Source organism: Scyliorhinus torazame, chromosome 9 (genome assembly GCF_047496885.1).
Source record: "Scyliorhinus torazame isolate Kashiwa2021f chromosome 9, sScyTor2.1, whole genome shotgun sequence".
Lineage (NCBI taxonomy): Eukaryota > Metazoa > Chordata > Chondrichthyes > Carcharhiniformes > Scyliorhinidae > Scyliorhinus > Scyliorhinus torazame.
In genome coordinates, this window is record NC_092715.1 from 5,880,791 (window position 1) to 5,905,219 (window position 24,429).

At 56.6% G+C, this 24,429-nt stretch overlaps 1 protein-coding gene across 3 annotated transcripts in view; it reads left to right on the forward strand.

Moving 5' to 3' along the window:
* Window positions 1–24,429, forward strand: part of spef2 (sperm flagellar 2) — a 941,194-nt gene that overhangs the window by 86,759 nt on the left and 830,006 nt on the right. For all 3 annotated transcript variants that reach the window (XM_072515585.1, XM_072515587.1, XM_072515586.1), the window contains exons 4-5: window positions 2,051–2,221; window positions 17,090–17,224. In XM_072515585.1, the coding sequence (XP_072371686.1) occupies window positions 2,051–2,221; window positions 17,090–17,224 (306 nt within the window). The remainder of the gene's footprint in view (window positions 1–2,050; window positions 2,222–17,089; window positions 17,225–24,429) is intronic.

Consider the following 24,429-nt stretch of genomic DNA (forward strand, 5'->3'; position numbering starts at 1 on the left):
GACATACAGCCGGTAATTTCGGAACTCCCTCCCCTGCACCGTTAGGTTAGCGATGCAGAACCCCGTGATCTGAATGGAGTGGGATCCCGCCGCCAGGAAAATCTTCTGGGTGCTTGGCCGAATTACGAGGGAACAGCGCCTTACCGTGTCCGGATGGATGAAGCTCTCCCTGCTCCCAGAGTCGATGAGACACGGCGTCTCGTAGCCATTCACTAGGACTGTAGTGGTTGCAGTCTGGAGCATCCGGGGTCGCGACTGGTCGAGGGTCGTCGAAGCCAGACGTGGTTGTTGAAGTTGAGCATCGTAATCAGGCAGTCTGTGGCTGTCTGTGTCGGGGTCCTTCAGCCAAGATGGCGGCGTCCACGGATCGAGCGCGGTCGGGGGTGGACAAAATGGCGTCGCCCATCTCTCCTTCGTGGCGTCCGGGGTCCAAAATGGCAGCGTCCGTTGGTCGCACGTGGATCGCTGGGCGGGCTGGGTCTGTGGTCCCATTTCTTCCCTGGAGATAGCGGCGACCCCGCGGGACTTGCACACCGTCGCGTAATGGCCCTTCTTCCCACAGCTTTTGCAGGTAGCCACGCGGACCGGGCAGCGCTGCCGAGGGTGGTTCGGCTGGCCGCAAAAATAGCAGCGGGGCCCCCCCGGTTGGACTGGTGTTTTGGCCGCGCAGGTTTGCGGGAGTGGGGGGGGTGTCGGAGAGTCGACCGCAGCGGGAGTCCACAGAGCCCAAGGGGCTGGAGTGCGGTCGGGGGCGTAGGCGCGGGCGTTACGCGAGGCCACATCGAGGGATGCCGCCAGGGCCCGAGCTTCTGTAAGTCCCAGAGATTCTTTCTCCAGAAGCCTCTGGCGGATCTGGGAAGAGGCCAAACCTGCCACATACGCATCGCGGACCAGGAGCTCTGTGTGTTCACTCGCTGTTACCGCCGGGCAGTTGCAGTTTCGACCCAGGATCTGCAGGGCGTTATAAAACTCGTCCAGCGATTCCCCCAGAAATTGCCGTCGTGTGGCGAGCTGGTAGCGAGCAAAAACCTGGTTGGCGGGCCGGATGTATATACCCTTCAGCGCGGCGATGGCACCGGTGAAACCGTCCTTGTCCTCGATAAGGGAGTAGACGTCAGGACTCACCCTGGAATAGAGGACCTGCATCTTTTGTTCGTCAGTCGTGTGCCGGAGGCCGTTCGGAGGTAGCCCTCAAAGCATGCCAGCCAGTGCTTGAAGATAGAGGCCGAGTTAGCTGCTTGGGGTGCGATGCGCAGGCACTCCGGGGTGATTCGGAGCTCCATGTTCCCACGTCGTTTTCTTCAATTTAAATTCTGCTTAATAAATTGTAGCACCGTCAATATGACGCAAGGCAGGTTGAGGTAATGTCAATTGAAGGCTTTATTAAGCAGAACTTTATCCGCAGCAGCGTGGTTACAGAATGTAGCTGCTGAGGGAAATGGAGGGAAAAGCTGGGTTCTTTTACCGGCATTTCTGGGTGGAGTCCAGTAGGTGGCAGATCCTATCAGGACCTGGCATCCCTCCACCAATAGCCTGTCGACACGTGGCGTACCGTATTACCCCTAATACATACCACCACAGGGATCTCATAGAGATTATAAAATTGTAACAGGACTGGACAGGGTAGATGCAGGGAAGATGTTACCAATGATGGGTGTGTACAGAACCAGGGGTCACAGCCTGAGGATTCAGGGTAACCATTTCGGACAGAGATAAGGAGACATTTCTTCACCCAGAGCGGTGAGCCTGTGGAATTCATTACCACAGGAAGTAGTTGATGCTAAAACTTTGAATATATTCAAGAGGCGGCTGGATAGAGCACTTGGGGAGACTGGGATCAAAGGCTATGGGGAGAAAGCAGGATTAGGCTATTGAGTTGGATGATCAGCCATGATGGTGATGAATGGCGGAGCAGGCTCGAAGGGCCAAAAGGCCTCCTCCTGCTCTGATCGTCTATGTATCTATGTCATAGCCGCCATCTCGGTTAGAAATTGATATTATTCCATCGTTCTTGACCACTTTCTCAATTTCTCCATTGCTTTCCTTCTAGCGTCTGAGAAGCATGATGCCACGCGACGTTGATGTGAAGCTCCAGAGTGTCACCAAGCAATTTGTGGCTCTGGGCAAAGAAATTAAAGAACAGCTGAACCAGAAACACGAGGAGGAACTACAAAAGCAACAGAGCATCCAGGAACAGAAGCGGACAGAGAGTCTGCAAACAGTGAGTGACTGGGAAAGACAGACGGCAGGTACAGAGAGAGAGAGAGAGACTGGGATAGAGAGAGAGAGACTGGGATAGAGAGAGAGAGACTGCGATAGAGAGAGAGAGACTGGGATAGAGAGAGAGAGACTGGGATAGAGAGAGAGCGACTGCGATAGAGAGAGAGAGACTGGGATAGAGAGAGAGAGACTGGGATAGAGAGAGAGAGACTGGGATAGAGAGAGAGCGACTGGGATAGAGAGAGAGCGACTGCGATAGAGAGAGAGCGACTGCGATAGAGAGAGAGAGAGAGAGAGAGACTGCGATAGAGAGAGAGAGACTGCGATAGAGAGAGAGAGACTGGGATAGAGAGAGAGAGACTGGGATAGAGAGAGAGCGACTGCGATAAAGAGAGACCGACTGGGATAGAGAGCGAGAGACTGGGATAGAGAGAGAGAGACTGAGATAGAGAGAGAGAGAGACTGGGATAGAGAGCGAGAGACTGGGATAGAGAGAGAGAGAGACTGAGATAGAGAGAGAGAGAGAGACTCTGAGATAGAGAGAGAGACTGGGATAGAGAGAGAGAGACTGGGACAGAGAGAGAGTGTGATGAATGGTTACTGCCTTATCATCATGTAAGGTGATGTCCCCTTGAAGACCAGGCTTGGAACCCTGGGGACTCCGCCTCTGGCTCCACCCATCTGGGAGCCATACATAAAGGCCTGCCTCATGGTCTGTATAGCAGTCAGCTCTCGTCCAAATCTGTAGCATAGTTATTAGCCTAATAAAGCCTTCTTTACAGTTTAATCTCTAAGCATCATTATTGAGGGTACCTCAGAGAGAGACTGCGATAGAGAGCGAGAGACTGGGATAGAGAGAGAGAGAGACTGGGATAGAGAGAGAGAGACTGCGATAGAGAGAGAGAGACTGGGATAGAGAGAGAGAGACTGGGATAGAGAGAGAGAGACTGGGATAGAGAGAGAGAGACTGCGATAGAGAGAGAGAGAGACTGGGATAGAGAGAGAGAGACTGCGATAGAGAGAGACTGCGATAGAGAGAGACTGGGATAGGGAGAGAGAGACTAGGATAGAGAGAGAGAGACTGCGATAGAGAGAGAGAGAGAGGCTGGGATAGAGAGAGAGAGACTGCGATAGAGAGAGAGAGACTGCGATAGAGAGAGAGACTGGGATAGAGAGAGAGAGACTGGGATAGAGAGAGAGAGACGGCGATAGAGAGAGAGAGAGAGACTGCGATAGAGAGAGAGAGACTGCGATAGAGAGAGAGAGTGTAGCGCACAAAGACTCCGAGAGACGAATATAGTGAAGTCGATGAGGCTTTATTAAGCGTGACTGTTCCCCCGCAGTTCAGTAGTAGACTGCCTGCGGGGGAGGACTCCTGGTTCTTATATTCTGCCTTCAGGGCGGAGCTAGAGGTCAACGGCCAACCAGGACCCGGGATCTGTCAGCCAATGACATCACAGCTTCACAGTCCCACATGACCCCTAATGCATACTACCACATTCACCCCTTGTTAAAAATGAACCCGGCGGGGTGATGCTTCGCATGGTGGTAAGGGTTTACAAGGCTGGTCCTGGGAGGAAAACGTTTGCATGTTATTACAGTATGTACAAGGTTTTTTTTTGTTTCGAACTATTTACAGTAATCGTCAGGAGAAAAAGACAAAATGTTCTCGTTAAAAGTCCACATATTGTGTTAGATCGACGCCACGAGTCGGTCGGGCGGTCTGGTCGTCCGTGTCGATCGCCTCGGCCCCGGTGGTGGTGGTGGTGCTTGTTCCTGTGTTGTCGTCTCCGGGAGCCTCACGGTTTCAGCTTGGGCTTCACTCCTGGTCGGGCCTGGGAGGAGGACCGATCCTCCTGGGAAGGGGGCGGTCGCGGGGTGCGGTGGTGGCAGGGAGGGGGTGATTGGTGTCGGGGGGGGTGTGTGTGTTGCCGGCGAGCGCCAGATCTCGCAGGGAGACCGTGTCCTGTCGGCCGTCGGGGTACTCCACGTAAGCGTACTGCGGGTTCGCGTGAAGGAGGTGAACCCTTTCGACCAACAGGTCCGACTTGTGCGCCCGCACATGTTTTCGGAGCAAGGTGGGTCCTGGGGCCGCCAGCCAGGTCGGCAGCGACGTTCCAGAGGAGGACTTCCTGGGGAAGACAAGGAGGCGCTCATGAGGCGTTTGGTTAGTGCTAGTACACAGTAGTGACCGGATGGAGTGGAGGGTGTCCGGGAGGACCTCCTGCCACCGTGAAACCGGGAGGTCCCTGGACCGTAGGGCCAGTAGGACGGTCTTCCAAACCGTGCCATTCTCCCTCTCTACTTGCCCATTCCCCCGGGGGTTGTAGCTGGTCGTCCTGCTCGAGGCTATACCGTTGCTGAGCAGGAACTGGCGCAGCTCGTCACTCATGAAGGAGGACCCCCTGTCGCTGTGGACGTATGCGGGGCAACCGAACAGTGCGAATATGGTGTTCAGGGCTTTAATGACTGTGGCCGCGGTCATGTCAGGGCAGGGGATGGCGAAGGGGAAACGGGAGTACTCGTCCACCACATTAAGGAAGTATGTGTTGCGGTCGGTGGAGGGGAGGGGTCCTTTGAAATCCAGACTAAGGCGTTCAAAGGGGCGGGAAGCCTTAATCAGGTGCGCACCATCCGGCCTGAAAAAATGCGGTTTGCACTCTGCGCAGATGTGGCAGTTCCTTGTGACTGTACGGACCTCCTCCAAAGAGTATGGGAGGTTGCGGGACTTAATAAAGTGGTAGAACCGAGTGACCCCCGGGTGGCAGAGGTCCTCGTGGAGGGTTTGGAGGCGGTTAATTTGTGCGTTGGCACATGTGCCGCGGGATTGGGGATCGGACGGCTCGTTCAGCTTTCCGGGACGATACAAGATCTCGTAGTTGAAGGTGGAGAGCTCGATCCTCCACCTTAAGATCTTGTCGTTTTTGATTTTGCCCCGCAGTGCATTATCGAACATGAAGGCTACCGACCGTTGGTCCGTGAGGAGAGTGAATCTCCTGCCGGCCAGGTAATGCCTCCAATGTCGCACCGCTTCCACTATGGCTTGGGCTTCCTTTTCCACTGAGGAGTGTGGGATTTCTGAAGCGTGGAGGGTTCGGGAGAAAAAGGCCACGGGTCTGCCCGCTTGGTTAAGGGTGGCCGCTAGAGCTACGTCGGAGGCGTCGCTCACGACCTGGAAGGGTAGGGACTATCGTGGCCTTTGCGATATCCGCTTTAATGCGGCTGAAGGCCTGGCAAGCCTCTGTCGACAGAGGGAAGGTCGTGGTCTGTATTAGGGGGCGGGCCTTGTCTGCATACTGGGGGACCCACTGGGCGTAGTATGAAAAGAACCCCAGGCAGCGTTTTAGGGCTTTTGAGCAGTGCGGGAGGGGAAATTCCATGAGGGAGCGCATACGTTCGGGGTCGGGGCCTATTATCCAATTGCGCACTACGTAGCCCAGAATGGCTAGCCGGTTGGTGCTAAAAACGCACTTGTCCTCGTTGTACGTGAGGTTCAAGGCTTTAGCGGTCTGGAGGAATCTTTGGAGGTTGGCGTCGTGGTCCTGCTGATCGTGGCCGCAGATGGTTACATTGTCGAGATACGGGAACGTGGCCCGCAACCCGTGCTGATCAACCATTCGGTCCATCTCTCGTTGGAAGACCGAGACCCCGTTTGTGACGCCAAATGGGACCCTTAGGAAATGGTATAATCGCCCGTCTGCCTCGAAGGCTGTGTACTTGCGGTCACTTGGGCGGATGGGGAGCTGATGGTAGGCGGACTTGAGGTCCACGGTGGAGAAGACCTTATATTGGGCAATCCGATTGACCATGTCGGATATGCGGGGGAGAGGGTACGCGTCTAGTTGCGTGTACCTGTTGATGGTCTGGCTATAGTCTATGACCATCCTTTGCTTCTCCCCTGTCTTTACTACTACCACCTGTGCTCTCCAGGGACTATTGCTGGCCTGGATTATGCCTTCCTTCAGTAGCCGCTGGACTTCGGACCGAATGAAGGTCCGGTCCTGGGCGCTGTACCGTCTGCTCCTAGTGGCGACGGGTTTGCAATCCGGGGTGAGGTTTGCAAACAAGGATGGGGGCTGAACCTTGAGGGTTGCGAGGCTGCAGACAGTGAGTGGGGGTATTGGGCCGCCGAATTTGAAGGTTAGGCTCTGTAGATTGCACTGGAAGTCTAATCCCAGTAATGTGGGGGCGCAGAGTTGGGGAAGGACGTAGAGCCTGTAGTTTTTGAACTCCCTCCCTTGCACCGTTAGGGTAACTATGCAGAAGCCTTTGATCTGTACGGAGTGGGATCCTGCAGCTAGGGAAATCTTTTGTGCGCTGGGACGGATGGTCAAAGAACAGCGTCTTACTGTGTCGGGGTGGATAAAGCTCTCCGTGCTCCCGGAGTCGACCAGGCATGGTGTCTCGTGCCCGTTTATCAGCACCGTTGTTGTCGTCGTCTGGAGCGTCCGGGGCCGTGCTTGGTCCAGCGTCATTGAAGCCAGCCGTGGTTGTAATGGTTGAGCGTCTTCTTCGAACCCCGTGGAGCCGTCGACGCTGGGGTCCGTTGTTGCCGTCCAAGATGGCGTCAGGGGTGAACAAGATGGCTGCCCCCATGCATCGCACATGGCTGGGGGGTCACAAGATGGCGGCGGGGGTGGACAAAATGGCCGTCCCCATGCGTCGTACAGGTCTGGGGTGGTCCAAGATGGCGGCGCCCCACCTCCCCTCGTGGTGGCTGGGACCCAAAATGGCGGCGCCTGCGGGTCGCACATGGGGCGCTGGGGGGGTTGGGGAGCGTTAGGAACACGCAGGACTCCCTCTTCTCTGGGGACAGTTGTGGCCGGGACCCAAAGTGGTAGCGCTGGCGGGTCATACATGGGGCGTGGGGGTGGGTTGGGGAGCGTAAAAGGCGTGCAGGGCTCCCTGTTCTCTGGGGAGAGCGGTGGTCGGGACCCAAGGTGGTTGCTCCTGCGGGTCGTACATGGGGCGCTGGGGGGGTTGGGAAGCGAAAAAGGCGTACAGCGCTCCCTGTTCTCCTGGGACCGTGGCGACCTCCCGGGACCGGCACACAGCCGCGAAATGGCCCTTTTTCCCGCAGCTCTTACAGATCGCTGCGCGGGCCGGGCAGCGCTGCCAGGGGTGTTTCGCCTGGCCGCAGAAATAGCAGCGGGCTCCCCCGGTGCGACTTGGCGTTTGAACCGCGCAAGTCTGTGGGGTGTCCGGGGGGGGGCGGGGGGGGGTGGTTTTGTCGCGACGGGTGCGGACGGGGCCCAATGGGCTGCCGCGCGGTGCCGTAGGCGCGGGTGTTTCGCGCGGCCACGTCTAGGGAGGCTGCTAAGGCCCGTGCCTCTGAGAGTCCTAGCGACTCTTTTTCTAAAAGTCTTTGGCGGATTTTGGAGGAATTCATACCTGCCACAAAAGTATCGCGCATTAACATGTCCGTGTGTTCATTTGCGTTCACCGGCGGGCAGCTGCAGGCTCGTCCCAAAATTAGTAGCGCGGCGTAGAATTCATCTATCGATTCTCCGGGACTTTGCCGTCTCGTTGCGAGTTGATAGCGAGCGTAGATCTGGTTTACTGGGCGAACATAGAGACTTTTTAGTGCTGCGAACGCGGTCTGGAAATCCTCTGCGTCTTCGATGAGAGAGAAAATCTCCGTGCTTAACCTCAAGTGCAGGACCTGTAGTTTTTGGTCTTCTGTGACCCGGCCGGGGGCCGTTCTGAGGTAGGCCTCGAAACAAGTCTGCCAGTGTTTAAAAACTGCTGCTGCATTCACTGCGTGGGGGCTGATCCTCGGGCATTCCGGGATGATCCTGAGCTCCATAGTCCTTTAGTCACGCTTAATAAATTGTAGCGCACAAAGACTCCGAGAGACGAATAGAGTGAAGTCGATGAGGCTTTATTAAGTGTGACTGTTCCCCCGCAGTTCAGTAGTAGACTGGCCTGCGGGGGAGGACTCCTGGTTCTTATACTCCGCCTTCAGGGCGGAGCTAGAGGTCAACGGCCAACCAGGACCCGGGATCTGTCAGCCAATGACATCACGGCTTCACAGTCCCACATGACCCCTAATGCATACTACCACAGAGAGAGAGACTGCGATAGAGAGAGAGAGAGACTGGGATAGAGAGAGAGACTGGGATAGAGAGAGAGAGAGACTTGGATAGAGAGAGAGAGACTGGGATAGAGAGAGAGAGACTGGGATATAGAGAGAGAGAGAGAGACTGGGATAGAGAGAGAGAGAGACTGGGATAGAGAGAGAGAGAGAGAGACTGCGATAGAGAGAGAAGACTGCGATAGAGATAGACTGCGAGAGAGAGAGAGACTGGGATAGAGAGAGAGAGAGAGAGACTGTGATAGAGAGAGAGAGACTGGGATAGAGAGAGAGACTGGGGTAGAGAGAGTGAGATTTGGATAGAGAGAGAGACTGGGATAGAGAGAAAGAGAGAGAGAGACTGGGATGGGGAGAGAGAGAGAGAGAGACGGATAGAGAGAGTGAGACTGCGATAGAGAGAGAGAGAGAGACGGATAGAGAGAGAGTGACTGGGATAGAGAGAGAGAGACTGGGATAGAGAGAGAGAGACTGGGATAGAGAGAGAGAGAGACTGGGATAGAGAGAGAGAGAGAGAGACTGGGATAGAGAGAGAGAGACTGCGATAGAGAGGGAGAGACTGGGATAAAGAGAGAGAGACTGGGATAAAGAGAGAGAGACTGCGATAGAGAGAGAGAGACTGCGATAGAGAGAGAGAGAGACTGGGATAGAGAGAGAGAGACTGGGATAGAGAGAGAGAGAGTGGGGTAGAGAGAGTGAGATTGGGATCGAGAGAGAGAGAGAGAGAGACTGGGATAGAGAGAGAGAGAGACTGGGATAGAGAGAGAGAGAGACTGGGATAGAGAGAGAGAGAGACTGGGATAGAGAGAGAGAGACTGCGATAGAGAGGGAGAGACTGCGATAGAGAGAGAGACTGCGATAGAGAGAGCGAGACTGCGATAGAGAGAGAGAGAGACAGGGATAGAGAGAGGAAGAGACTGCGATAGAGAGAGAGAGACTGGGATAGAGAGAGAGAGACTGGGATAGAGAGAGAGAGAGACTGGGATAGATCCAGCCAATGGTCATTCACCTCTCATGTACCGCAATACCTGGTATTACCAGAGAGAGAGACTGCGATTCAGAGAGAGAGACTGGGATAGAGAGAAAGAGAGAGTGAGAAATTGAGATAAAGATAGAGACGGAAATAGAGAGAGAGAGAGACACTGGGAGTGAGACAGGGAAAGAGAGAGAGAGGGAAACAGGGATAAAGAGTGAGAGAGAGAGAGATTGAAATCGAGTGAGACTGGGATGGGGAGATGCCGGCTTTGGACTGGGGTGTGTCATAATATCCACTCATGTATATAATGAGATGCAGACAGGCAGTGATTGACACACAGGATGACCAGTAAGCACACAACACAGCACAGCCAATCACCAGACAGGACACTACCACTATAAAGGCAGAGGGCACTAGGTTTCCCGCTCTCTGTGGACCCAGCCACTGAGACAGTCAGAGTCCACGAGCTAGCACAGTGCAAACACCATGCGGTAGCTAGTAAGTCTGGTCAGGCTACTACAAGGTCACTAGTCAGATTAGTATAGTGTCGACCCACAGCTGAATATGTATATCAGTTCTATCGTTGAATAAAACAGTGTTGGATCTTCTCCAGTGTTAGACGTCTGTTTATAACTTCCCTGCATCGAGTGCAGTCCACATCGAACCTACCTGCCTAACACATCAGGGTGAGCTCAGTAAGAAGTCTGACAACACCAGGTTAAAGTCCAACAGGTTTGTTTCGGAGCGCTGCTCCTTCAGGAGCACTCACCTGAGGAAGGAGCAGCGCTCCGAAAGCTAGTGTTTGAAACAAAACTGTTGGACTTCAACCTGGTGTAAGACTTCTCACTATATATATATATATATATATATATATATGTAGAGAGAGAGACTGGGTATATATATATATCTATGAGAGAGAGAGAGAGACTGAGATAGAGAGGAAGACTGGAATCAATAGAGAGCAGAGAGAGGGACAGGGTGAGAGACCAACTCAGAAATAAGGAGAGAGAGACTGGGGGAGGAGAGAGAAAGAGTGCGAAAAACTGAGAGAAAAAGAGACGGGCTGTGAAACAGAATGGGAGACCGTGAAAGAGGGACTGAAACCATGAGGTGGGAGGTGGATTTGAGAGCAGGAAGAGATCATCCATTGAACATAGAACGATACAGCACAGTACAGGCCCTTCGGCCCACGATGTTGCACTGAAACAAAAGCCATCTAACCTACACTATGCCATTATCATCCATATGTTTATCCAATAAACTTTTAAATGCCCTCAATGTTGGCGAGTTCACTACTGTTGCAGGTAGGGCATTCCACGGCCTCACCACTCTGCGTAAAGAACCTACCTCTGACCTCTGTTCTATATCTATTACCCCTCAGTTTAAAGCTATGTCCCCTCGTGCCAGCCATTTCCATCCGCGGGAGAAGGCTTTCACTGTCCACTCTATCTAACCCCCTGATCATTTTGTATGCCTCTATTAAGTCTCCCCTTAACCTTCTTCTCTCCAACGAAAACAACCTCAAGTCCATCAGCCTTTCCTCATAAGATTTTCCCTCCATACCAGGCAACATCCTGGTAAATCTCCTCTGCACCCGCTCCAAAGCCTCCACGTCCTTCCTATAATGCGGTGACCAGAACTGTACGCAGTACTCCAAATGCGGCCGTACCAGAGTTTTGTACAGCTGCAACATGACCTCCTGACTCCGGAACTCAATCCCTCTACCAATAAAGGCCAACACTCCATAGGCCTTCTTCACAACCCTATCAACCTGGGTGGCAACTTTCAGGGATCTATGTACATGGACCCTAGATCCCTCTGCTCATCCACACTTCCAAGATCTTTACCATTAGCCAAATATTCCGCATTCCTGTTATTCCTTCCAAAGTGAATCACCTCACACTTTTCTACATTAAACTCCATTTGCCACCCCTCAGCCCAGCTCTGCAGCTTATCTATGTCCCTCTGTAACCTGCTACATCCTTCCACACTGTCGACAACACCACCGACTTTAGTGTCGTCTGCAAATTTACTCACCCACCCTTCTGCGCCTTCCTCTAGGTCATTGATAAAAATGACAAACAGCAACGGCCCCAGAACAGATCCTTGTGGTACGCCACTTGTAACTGAACTCCATTCTGAACATTTCCCATCAACCACCACCCTCTGTCTTCTTTCAGCTAGCCAATTTCTGATCCACATCTCTAAACCACCCTCAATGCCCAGCCTCCGTATTTTCTGCAGTAGCCTACCGTGGGGAACCTTATCAAACGCTTTGCTGAAATCCATATACACCACATCAACTGCTCTACCCTCATCTACCTGTTCAGTCACCTTCTCAAAGAACTCGATAAGGTTTGTGAGGCATGACCTACCCTTCACAAAGCCATGCTGACTATCCCTGATCATATTATTCCTATCTAGATGATTATAAATCTTGTCTCTTATAATCCCCTCCAAGACTTTACCCACTACAGACGTGAGGCTCACCGGTCTATAGTTGCCGGGGTTGTCTCTGCTCCCCTTTTTGAACAAAGGGACCACATTTGCTATCCTCCAGTCCTCTGGCACTATTCCTGTAGCCAATGATGACATAAAAATCAAAGCCAAAGGTCCAGCAATCTCTTCCCTGGCCTCCCAGAGAATCCTAGGATAAATCCTATCAGGCCCCGGGGACTTATCTATTTTCAGCCTGTCCAGAATTGCCAACACCTCTTCCCTACGTACCTCAATGCCATCTAGTCTAATAGCCTGGGTCTCAGCATTCTCCTCCACAACATTATCTTTTTCCTGAGTGAATACTGACAAAAAATATTCATTTCGTATCTCGCCTATCATAGAACATTACAGCGCAGTACAGGCCCTTCGGCCCTCGTCCATATGTCTATCCAATGACCATTTGAATGCCCTTAGTGTTGGCGAGTCCACTACTGTTGCAGGCAGGGCATTCCACGCCCTTACTACTCTCTGAGTAAAGAACCTACCTCTGACATCTGTCATATCTATCTCCCCTCAATTTAAAGCTTTGTCCCCTCGTGCTAGACATCACCATCCGAGGAAAAAGGCTCTCACTGTCCACCCTATCCAATCCTCTGATCATCTTGTATGCCTCAATTAAGTCACCTCTTAACCTTCTTCTCTCTAACGAAAACAGCTTCAAGTCCCTCAGCCTTTCCTCATAAGATCTTCCCTCTACACCAGGCAACATTCTGGTAAATCTCCTCTGCACCCTTTCCAATGCTTCCACATCCTTCCTATAATGCGGCGACCAGAATTGCACGTAATACTCCAAATGCGGCCGCACCAGAGTTTTATACAGCTGCAACATGACCTCATAGCTCTGAAACTCAATCCCTCTACCAATAAAAGCTAACACACCGTATGCCTTCTTAACAACCCTCTCAACCTGGGTGGCAACTTTCAGGGATCTATGTACATGGACACCGAGATCTCTCTGTTCATCCACACTGCCAAGAATCTTACCATTAGCCCAGTATTCTGTCTTCCTGTTATTCCTTCCAAAATGAACCACCTCACACTTTTCTGCATTAAACTCCATTTGCCACCTCTCAGCCCAGCGCTGCAGCTTATCTATGTCCCTTTGTAACTTGTAACATCCTTCCGCACTGTCCACAACTCCACCGACTTTAGTGTCATCTTCAAATTTACTCACCCATCCTTCTACGCCCTCCTCCAGGTCATTTATAAAAATGACAAACAGCAGTGGCCCCAAAACAGATCCTTGTGGTCCACCACTAGTATCTGGACTCCAATCTTAACATTTCCCATCAACCACCACCCTTTGTCTTCTTCCAGCTAGCCAATTTCTGATCCAAACTGCTGAATCACCCTGAATCCCATGCCTCCGTATTTTCTGCAGTAGCCTACCGTGGGGAACCTTATCAAACGCTTTACTGAAATCCATATACACCACATCAACTGCTTTACCCTCATCCACCTGTTTGGTCACCTTCTCCAAGAACTCAACAAGGTTTGTGAGGCACGACCTACCCTTCACAAAACGGTGTTGACTATCTCTAATCAAATTATTCCTTTCCAGATGATTATACATCCTATCTCTTATAAACCTTTCCAAGATTTTGCCCACAACAGACGTAAGGCTCACTGGTCTATAGTTACCGGGGTTGTCTCTACTCCCCTTCTTGAACAAGGGGACAACATTTGCTATCCTCCAGTCTTCTGGCACTATTCCTGTAGACAAAGATGACTTAAAGATCAAAGCCAAAGGCTCAGCAATCTCCTCCCTAGCTTCCCAGAGAATCCTAGGATAAATCCCATCCGGCCCAGGGGACTTAGCAATTATGGAAAGTGTGAAAATAGATAACACCTCCTTATGAGCTTCAAGCCCTTCTAGTCTAGTAGCCTGAATCTCAGTATTCTCCTTGACAACATTGTCTTTCTCCTGTGTGAATACTGACAAAAAATATTCATTTAGCACCTCTCCTATCTCCTCGGACTCCAAGCACAACTTCCCACTACTGTCCTTGACTGGCCCTACTCTTACCCTAGTCATTCGTTTATTCCTGACATATCTGTAGAAAGCTTTAGGGTTATCCTTGATCCTACCTGCCAAAGACTTCTCATGTCCCCTCCTGGCTCTTCTTAGCTCTCTCTTTAGGTCCTTCCTAGCTAACTTGTAACTCTCGAGCGCCCTAACTGAACCTTCATGTCTCATCTTTACATAAGTCTCCTTCTTCCTCTTGACAAGTGTTTTGACTGCTTTAGTAAACCACGGTTCCCTTGCTCGACCACTTCCTCCCTGCCTGACAGGTACATACTTATCAAGGACACGCAGTAGCTGTTCCTTGAACAAGCTCCACAATTCCATTGTGCCCATCCCCTGCAGTTTGCCTCTCCATCCGATGCATCCTAAGTCTTGCCTCATCGCATCATAATTGCCTTTCCCCCAGATATAACTCTTGCCCTGCGGTATATACCTATCCCTTTCCATCACTAAAGTAAACGTAATCAAATTGTGGTCACTATCACCAAAGTGCTCACCTACCTCCAAATCTAACACCTGTCCTGGTACATTACCCAGTACCAAATCCAATATGGCCTCGCCTCTCGTTGGCCTATCTACATACTGTGTCAGGAAACCTTCCTGCACACATTGGACAAAAACGGACCCATCTAAAATACTCGAACTGCAGAGTTTCCAGTCAATATATGGAAAGTTAAAGTCCCCCATAACAACTACCCTATTGCTTTCGCTCCTATCGAGAATCATCTTTGCAATCCTGTCCTCGACATCTCTGGAACTTTTCGGAGGCCTATAGAAAACCCCTAACAGGGTGACCTCTCCTTTCCTGTTTCTAACCTCAGCCCATACTACCTCAGTAGACGAGTCCTCATCAAGCGTTCTTTCTGCCACTGTAATACTGTCCTTGACTAACAATGCCACCCCTCCCCCTCTTTTACCACCTTCCCTGAGCTTACTGAAATATCTAAACCCCGGCACCTGCAACAACCATTCCTGTCCCTGCTCTATCCATGTCTCCAAAATGGCCACAACATCGAAGTCCCAGGTACCAACCCATGCCGCAAGTTCACCCACCTTATTCCGGATGCTCCTGGCATTGAAGAAGACATACTTTAAACCACCTTCCTGCCTGCCGGTACACTCCTGCAACTTTGAAACCTTACTCATGACCTCACTCCTCTCAACCTCCTGTATACTGGAGCTACAATTCAGGTTCCCAAGCCCCTGCTGAACTAGTTTAAACCCTCCCGAAGAGCATTAGCAAATTCCCCCCCCCAGGATATTGGTACCCCTCTGGTCCAGGTGTAGACCATCCCGTTTGTAGAAGTCCCACCGACCCCAGAATGAGCCCCAATTATCCAGAAATCTGAAACCCTCCCTCCTGCACCATCCCTGTAGCCACGTGTTGAACTCCTCTCTCTCCCTATTCCTCGTCTCGCTATCACGTGGCACGGGTAACAACCCAGAGATAATAACTCTGTTTGTCCGAGATCTAAGTTTCCACCCTAGCTCCCTGAATTCCTGCCTTACAGAGTCTCTCTCGTTCCCACGGAATCTCCTATCTATTCCCCTAACTATGATCTGATTGAATGACGGAGCAGGCTGAATGGTCACCTACTCCTGTTTTCTACCTCTCTCTTTCTCTCTCTCCCCCTCCTTTTCAGTCTCTCTCTCCCTGTTTCCCAGTCTCTCTCCCTCTCCCAGTCACTTTCGCATTCTCTCTAGTCTCCCCCACACCCTGGTCTGTTTCATGGTTTCTGTCCCTCTTTCACGGTCTCCCATTCTGTTTCCCAGCCCGTCTCGTTTTTTCTCTCACAGTTTTTCCTACGTGTGCTGGTACATCATCCAGAATCTGGCTGGGAATAACATCCTGAATCTAACATTGTTTTTGTACAGGGCCGACTCCACATGGTTGAACTCGGCCCTGCGCTTCGCCAGGTCCACCCCAATGTCCTTGTATACACGTATCTTGTGTCCCTCCCAGCTGCTCGCCTTTGGCTGCTGAGCCCAGCGCAGGATCCTCTTCTGTTCCTGTTAACTGTGCAGATTGGCTATTATCGCCCTCGGCAACTCCCTGGGCTTTGGCCGGAGTGACCTGTGGGCCCTGACGATTTCCAGCGGAATTCCGTCCGTACAAAAGGACTAGACAAATGCCATTGGAGTTATTGGAGACTCGTGGTGTGCCTCAGGGTCAGTGCCGGGCCCAGTGCTGTTTGTTATCTCTATCAACGATTTGGATGAGAATGTACAAAGAATGATCAGTAAGTTTGCAGATGACACTAAAATAGGTGGTGTTGTAGACAGTGAAGAAGGTTATCAAAAATTGTAACAGGATCTTGATCAGCTGGGGAAGTGGGCCGAGAAGTGGCAAATGGAGTTCAATACAGATAAGTGTGAGGTGTTGCATTTTGGAAAGTCAAATCAAGGTCGGACTTTCACAGTGAATGGTAGGGCCCTAGGGAGTATCGTGCAACAGAGACACCTTGGAGTTCAGGTGCACGGTTGTCTAAAGGCGGAGTCACAGGTAGATAGGACAGTGAAGAAGGCTTTTGGCCTGCTGGCCTTCATCAGTCAGGGCATTGAGTATCGAAGTTGGGACGTTATGTTGCAGTTGGACAGGATGTTGGTGAGGCCGCACCTGGAGTATTGTGGTCAGTTTCGGTCGCCTTGCTACAGGAAAGATGTTATTAACCTGGAGAGAGGCAGAAGAGATTTACAGGGATGTTGCCAGGGACTGAGTTACAGGGAGGGATTGGACAGGCTGGGGACTTTTTTCTTTGGAGCGCAGGAGACTGAGGGGTGATCTTATAGAGGTGGATAAGATCATGAGAGGCATGGGTAGGGTGGATGCGCTCAGTCTTTTTCCCAGGGTTGGGGAATCCAGAACGAGAGGGCAGAGGTTTAAGTTAAGAGGGGAAAGAATTAATGGGAAGCTGAGGAGCAACGTTTTTACACCGAGGGTGGGACGTGTGTGGAATGAGCTGCTGGAGGAAGTGGTAGAGGCAGCGACATTGACAACATTGAAAAGGCATTTGGACAGATACATGGATAGGAAAGGTTTGGAGCGATAGGGGCCAAATGCAGGCAAATGGGGTTAAGCTTCAGTGGGCTTTTTGGTCAGCATAGACCAGTTTGGGCCAAAGGGCCTGTGTCTCCGTGCCGGAGAGTCTATGAGAAAGTTACATGTGCTGTGGATAAAGGAGAAGCAGTGGATGTACTGTACTGGGAGAGATTGGGAAAGAGGGAGAAAGCGATGCTTCGTGCCATTCTAACCTCCATTTCTATTCACTCATTTCAGCTCCGAGAAGCAAAGAGGAAAAATGAAGAGCTGATGGCGAAGATTCAGGCATCGCTGATCCACATCGCCAAACCGAGGCCACAAAGCTTGTCTTCAAACATTGAGAAAGGGGAGTTGAGGAAGAAGCAAGCTGAGGTAAGGAGTGTGTGGAGCTGGGGGCAGCGAGCAACGCGATCCAAGTCGGAGCCTGTATTTGGCACAGAACTGCCTGAACCACAGAACGTGACAGCACAGCACGAGGCCATTCAATCTGTAATACCTGTGCTAGCTCTCTGAATGAGCAGCCCACCCAATGCCTGCCTTTCCCCAGTCATCCTGTACATTCTCCCTTTTCAGATAATCATCCAATTCTATTCCAAAACTCTGATTAGATCTTGCTCCACCGCGCTCACAGACACCGCGCTCACTGGCACCGCGCTCACAGACACCGCGCTCACAGACACCGTGCCCACAGACACCGCGCTCACAGACACCGCGCTCACAGACACCGCGCTCGCAGACACCGCGCTCACAGACACCGCGCTCACAGACACCGCGCTCGCAGACACCGCGCTCACAGACACCGCGCTCACAGACACCGCGCCCACAGACACCGCGCTCACTGGCACCGCGCTCACAGACACCGCGCTCACAGACACCGCGCTCACAGACACCGCGCTCGCAGACACCGCGCTCACAGACACCGCGCTCACAGACACCGCGCTCGCAGACACCGCGCTCACAGACACCGCGCTCACAGACACCGCGCTCACAGACACCGCGCCCACAGACACCGCGCTCACAGACACCGCGCCCACAGACACCGCGCCCACAGACACCGCGCTCACTGGCACCGCGCTCACAGACACCGCGCCCACAGACACCACGCCCACAGACACCGCGCCCACAGACACCGCGCTCACAGACACCGCGCTCACAGACACCGCGCTCACTGGCACCGCGCTCACAGACACCACGCCCACAGACACCGCGCTCCCAGACACCGCGCCCACAGACACCGCGCACACAGACACCGCGCTCACAGACACCGCGCTCACAGACACCGCGCTCGCAGACACCGCGCTCGCAGACACCGCGCTCACAGACACCGCGCTCACAGACACCGCGCTCGCAGACACCGCGCTCGCAGACACCGCGCTCACAGACACCGCGCTCACTGGCACCGCGCTCACAGACACCACGCCCACAGACACCGCGCTCCCAGACACCGCGCCCACAGACACCGCGCACACAGACACCGCGCTCACAGACACCGCGCTCACAGACACCGCGCCCACAGACACCGCGCTCACAGACACCGCGCTCACAGACACCGCGCTCACAGACACCGCGCTCACAGACACCGCGCACACAGACACCGCGCCCACAGACACCGCGCCCACAGACACCGCGCCCACTGACACCGCGCTCACAGACACCGCGCCCACAGACACCGCGCTCACAGACACCGCGCCCACAGACACCGCGCTCACAGACACCGCGCTCACAGACACCGCGCTCACAGACACCGCGCTCGCAGACACCGCGCCCACAGACACCGCGCACACAGACACCGCGCCCACAGACACCGCGCTCACAGACACCGCGCTCACAGACACCGCGCTCACAGACACCGCGCCCACAGACACCGCGCTCACTGACACCGCGCCCACAGACACCGCGCCCACAGACACCGCGCCCACAGACACCGCGCTCACAGACACCGCGCTCACAGACACCGCGCTCACAGACACCGCGCTCACAGACACCGCGCTCACAGGCACCGCGCTCACAGACACCGCGCTCACAGACACCGCGCTCACAGACACCGCGCTCACAGACACCGCGCTCACAGACACCGCGTTCACAGGCACCGCGCTCACAGACACCGCGCTCACAGACACCGCGCCCACAGACACCGCGCTCACAGACACCGCGCCCACAGACACCGCGCTCACAGACACCGCGCTCGCAGACACCGCGCTCACAGACACCGCGCCCACAGACACCGCGCTCACAGACACCGCGCCCACAGACACCGCGCTCACAGACACCGCGCCCACAGACACCGCGCTCACAGACACCGCGCCCACAGACACCGCGCTCACAGACACCGCGCCCACAGACACCGCGCTCACAGACACCGCGCCCACAGACACCGCGCTCACAGACACCGCGCTCGCAGACACCGCGCTCACAGACACCGCGCTCACAGACACCGCGCTCACAGACACCGCGCTCGCAGACACCGCGCTCACTGACACCGCGCTCACAGACACCGCGCTCACAGACACCGCGCTCACAGACACCGCGCTCACAGACACCGCGCCCACAGACACCGCGCTCACAGACACCGCGCCCACAGACACCGCGCTCACAGACACCGCGCTCGCAGACACCGCGCTCACAGACACCGCGCTCACAGACACCGCGCCCACAGACACCGCGCTCGCAGACACCGCGCTCACTGACACCGCGCTCACAGTCACCGCGCTCACTGACACCGCGCTCACAGTCACCGCGCTCACAGACACCGCGCTCACAGACACCGCGCTCACAGACACCGCGCTCACAGTCACCGCGCTCACTGACACCGCGCTCACAGACACCGCGCTCGCAGACACCGCGCTCACTGACACCGCGCTCACAGACACCGCGCTCGCAGACACCGCGCTCACAGACACCGCGCTCACAGACACCGCGCTCACTGACACCGCGCTCACAGACACCGCGCTCACAGACACCGCGCTCACAGACACCGCGCTCACAGACACCGCGCTCGCAGACACCGCGCTCACAGACACCGCGCTCACAGACACCGCGCTCACAGACACCGCGCACACAGACACCGCGCTCACTGACACCGCGCTCACAGACACCGCGCTCACAGACACCGCGCCCACAGACACCGCGCTCACAGACACCGCGCCCACAGACACCGCGCTCACAGACACCGCGCTCACAGACACCGCGCCCACAGACACCGCGCTCACTGACACCACGCTCACAGACACCGCGCCCACAGACACCGCGCTCACAGACACCGCGCTCACAGACACCGCGCTCACAGACACCGCGCTCACAGACACCGCGCTCACAGACACCGCGCTCACAGACACCGCGCTCACAGACACCGCGCCCACAGACACCGCGCTCACAGACACCGCGCTCACAGACACCGCGCTCACAGACACCGCGCTCACAGACACCGCGCTCACAGACATCGCGCCCACAGACACCGCGCACACAGACACCGCGCCCACAGACACCGCGCTCACAGACACCGCGCTCACAGACACCGCGCTCACAGACACCGCGCTCACTGACACCGCGCTCGCAGACACCGCGCTCACAGACACCACGCTCGCAGACACCGCGCTCACAGACACCGCGCCCACAGACACCGCGCTCACAGACACCGCGCTCACAGACACCGCGCTCACAGACACCGCGCTCACAGACACCGCGCTCACAGACACCGCGCTCACAGACACCGCGCTCACAGACACCGCGCTCACAGACACCGCGCTCGCAGACACCGCGCTCACAGACACCGCGCTCACAGACACCGCGCTCACTGACACCGCGCTCGCAGACACCGCGCTCACAGACACCGCGCTCGCAGACACCGCGCTCACAGACACCGCGCCCACAGACACCGCGCTCACAGACACCGCGCTCACAGACACCGCGCTCACAGACACCGCGCTCACTGACACCGCGCTCACAGACACCGCGCCCACAGACACCGCGCTCGCAGACACCGCGCTCACAGACACCGCGCTCACAGACACCGCGCCCACAGACACCGCACTCACAGACACCGCGCTCACAGACACCGCGCTCACAGACACCGCGCCCACAGACACCGCGCTCGCAGACACCGCGCTCACAGACACCGCGCTCACAGACACCGCGCTCACTGACACCGCGCTCACAGACACCGCGCACACAGACACCGCGCCCACAGACACCGCGCACACAGACACCGCGCACACAGACACCGCGCACACAGACACCGCGCTCACAGACACCGCGCTCACAGACACCGCGCTCACAGACACCGCGCTCACAGACACCGCGCCCACAGACACCGCGCACACAGACACCGCGCACACAGACACCGCGCACACAGACACCGCGCTCACAGACACCGCGCTCACAGACACCGCGCTCACAGGCACCGCGCCCACAGACACCGCGCTCACAGACACCGCGCTCACAGACACCGCGCTCACAGACACCGCGCTCACAGACACCGCGCACACAGACACCGCGCCCACAGACACCGCGCCCACAGACACCGCGCTCACAGACACCGCGCTCACAGACACCGCGCTCACAGACACCGCGCTCACAGACACCGCGCACACAGACACCGCGCCCACAGACACCGCGCACACAGACACCGCGCACACAGACACCGCGCTCACAGACACCGCGCACACAGACACCGCGCTCACAGACACCGCGCACACAGACACCGCGCTCACAGACACCGCGCTCACAGACACCGCGCCCACAGACACCGCGCTCACTGGTACCCGCGCTCACAGACACCACGCCCACAGACACCGCGCCCAAAGGCACCGCGCTCACAGGCACCGCGCTCGCAGACACCGCGCTCACAGACACCGCGCCCACAGACACCGCGCCCACAGACACCGCGCTCACAGGCACCGCGCCCACAGACACCGCGCTCACAGGCACCGCGCCCACAGACACCGCGCTCGCAGACACCGCGCTCACTGGCACCGCGCTCGCAGACACCGCGCCCACAGACACCGCGCCCACAGACACCGCGCCCACAGACACCGCGCTCGCAGACACCGCGCTCACAGACACCGCGCTCACTGACACCGCGCTCACAGACACCGCGCTCACTGACACCGCGCCCACAGACACCGCGCCCACAGACACCGCGCTCACAGACACCGCGCCCACAGACACCGCGCCCACAGACACCGCGCTCACAGACACCGCGCTCACAGACACCGCGCCCACAGACACCGCGCCCACAGACACCGCGCTCACAGACACCGCGCTCACAGACACCGCGCTCACAGACACCGCGCTCACAGACACCGCGCTCACAGACACCGCGCTCACAGACACCGCGCCCACTGACACCGCGCCCACAGACACCGCGCCCACAGACACCGCGCTCACTGACACCGCGCTCGCAGACACCGCGCTCACAGACACCGCGCTCACAGACACCGCGCCCACTGACACCGCGCCCACAGACACCACGCCCACTGACACCGCGCCCACAGACACCACGCCCACAGACACCGCACTCACAGACACCGCGCCCACAGACACCGCGCTCACAGACACCGCGCCCACAGACACCACGCCCACAGACACCGCGCTCCCAGACACCGCGCCCACAGACACCGCGCACACAGACACCGCGCTCACAGACACCGCGCTCACAGACACCGCGCTCACAGACACCGCGCTCACAGACACCGCGCTCACAGACACCGCGCTCACAGACACCGCGGCCACAGACACCGCGCCCACAGACACCGCGCCCACAGACACCGCGCCCACAGACACCGCGCTCACAGACACCGCGCTCACAGACACCGCGCTCGCAGGCACCGCGCTCGCAGACACCGCGCTCACAGACACCGCGCTCACTGACACCGCGCTCACAGGCACCGCGCTCACAGACACCGCGCTCACAGACACCGCACTCACAGACACCGCGCTCACAGACACCGCGCCCGCAGACACCGCGCTCACAGACACCGCGCTCACAGACACCGCGCTCGCAGACACCGCGCTCACAGACACCGCGCTCACAGACACCGCACTCACAGACACCGCGCCCACAGACACCGCGCCCACAGACACCGCGCTCGCAGACACCGCGCTCACAGACACCGCGCTCACTGACACCGCGCCCGCAGACACCGCGCTCACAGACACCGCGCTCACAGACACCGCGCTCACTGACACCGCGCCCACAGACACCGCGCCCACAGACACCGCGCTCACAGACACCGCGCCCACAGACACCGCGCCCACAGACACCGCGCCCACAGACACCGCGCTCACAGACACCGCGCCCACAGACACCGCGCTCACAGACACCGCGCTCACAGACACCGCGCCCACAGACACCGCGCCCACAGACACCGCGCCCACAGACACCGCGCTCACAGACACCGCGCCCACAGACACCGCGCTCACAGACACCGCGCTCACAGACACCGCGCTCACAGACACCGCACTCACAGACACCGCACTCACAGACACCGCGCTCACAGACACCGCGCTCACAGACACCGCACTCACAGACACCGCGCTCACAGACACCGCGGCCACAGACACCGCGCCCACAGACACCGCACTCACAGACACCGCGCCCACAGACACCGCACTCACAGACACCGCGCCCACAGACACCGCGCTCACAGACACCGCACTCACAGACACCGCGCTCACAGACACCGCGGCCACAGACACCGCGCCCACAGACACCGCACTCACAGACACCGCGCTCACAGACACCGCGCTCGCAGGCACCGCGCTCGCAGACACCGCGCTCACAGACACCGCACTCACAGACACCGCGCTCGCAGACACCGCGCTCGCAGGCACCGCGCTCGCAGACACCGCGCTCACAGACACCGCACTCACAGACACCGCACTCACAGACACCGCGCTCGCAGACACCGCGCTCGCAGGCACCGCGCTCGCAGACACCGCGCTCGCAGGCACCGCGCTCGCAGACACCGCGCTCACAGACACCGCACTCACAGACACCGCGCTCACAGACACCGCACTCACAGACACCGCGCTCACAGACACCGCACTCACAGACACCGCGCCCACAGACACCGCACTCACAGACACCGCGCTCGCAGACACCGCGCTCGCAGGCACCGCGCTCGCAGACACCGCGGCCACAGACACCGCGCTCACAGACACCGCGCTCACAGACACCGCGCCCGCAGACACCGCGCCCACAGACACCGCGCTCGCAGACACCGCGCTCGCAGACACCGCGCTCACAGACACCGCGCTCACAGGCACCGCGCTCACAGACACCGCGCTCACAGACACCGCGCTCACAGACACCGTGCTCACAGACACCGCGCTCACAGACACCGCGCCCGCAGACACCGCGCTCACAGCCACCGCGCTCACAGACACCGCGCTCACAGACACCGCGCCCACAGACACCGCGCCCACAGACACCGCGCCCACAGACACCGCGCCCACAGACACCGCGCCCACAGACACCGCGCTCACAGACACCGCGCCCACAGACACCGCGCCCACAGACACCGCGCTCACAGGCACCGCGCTCTCAGACACCGCGCTCACAGACACCGCGCTCACTG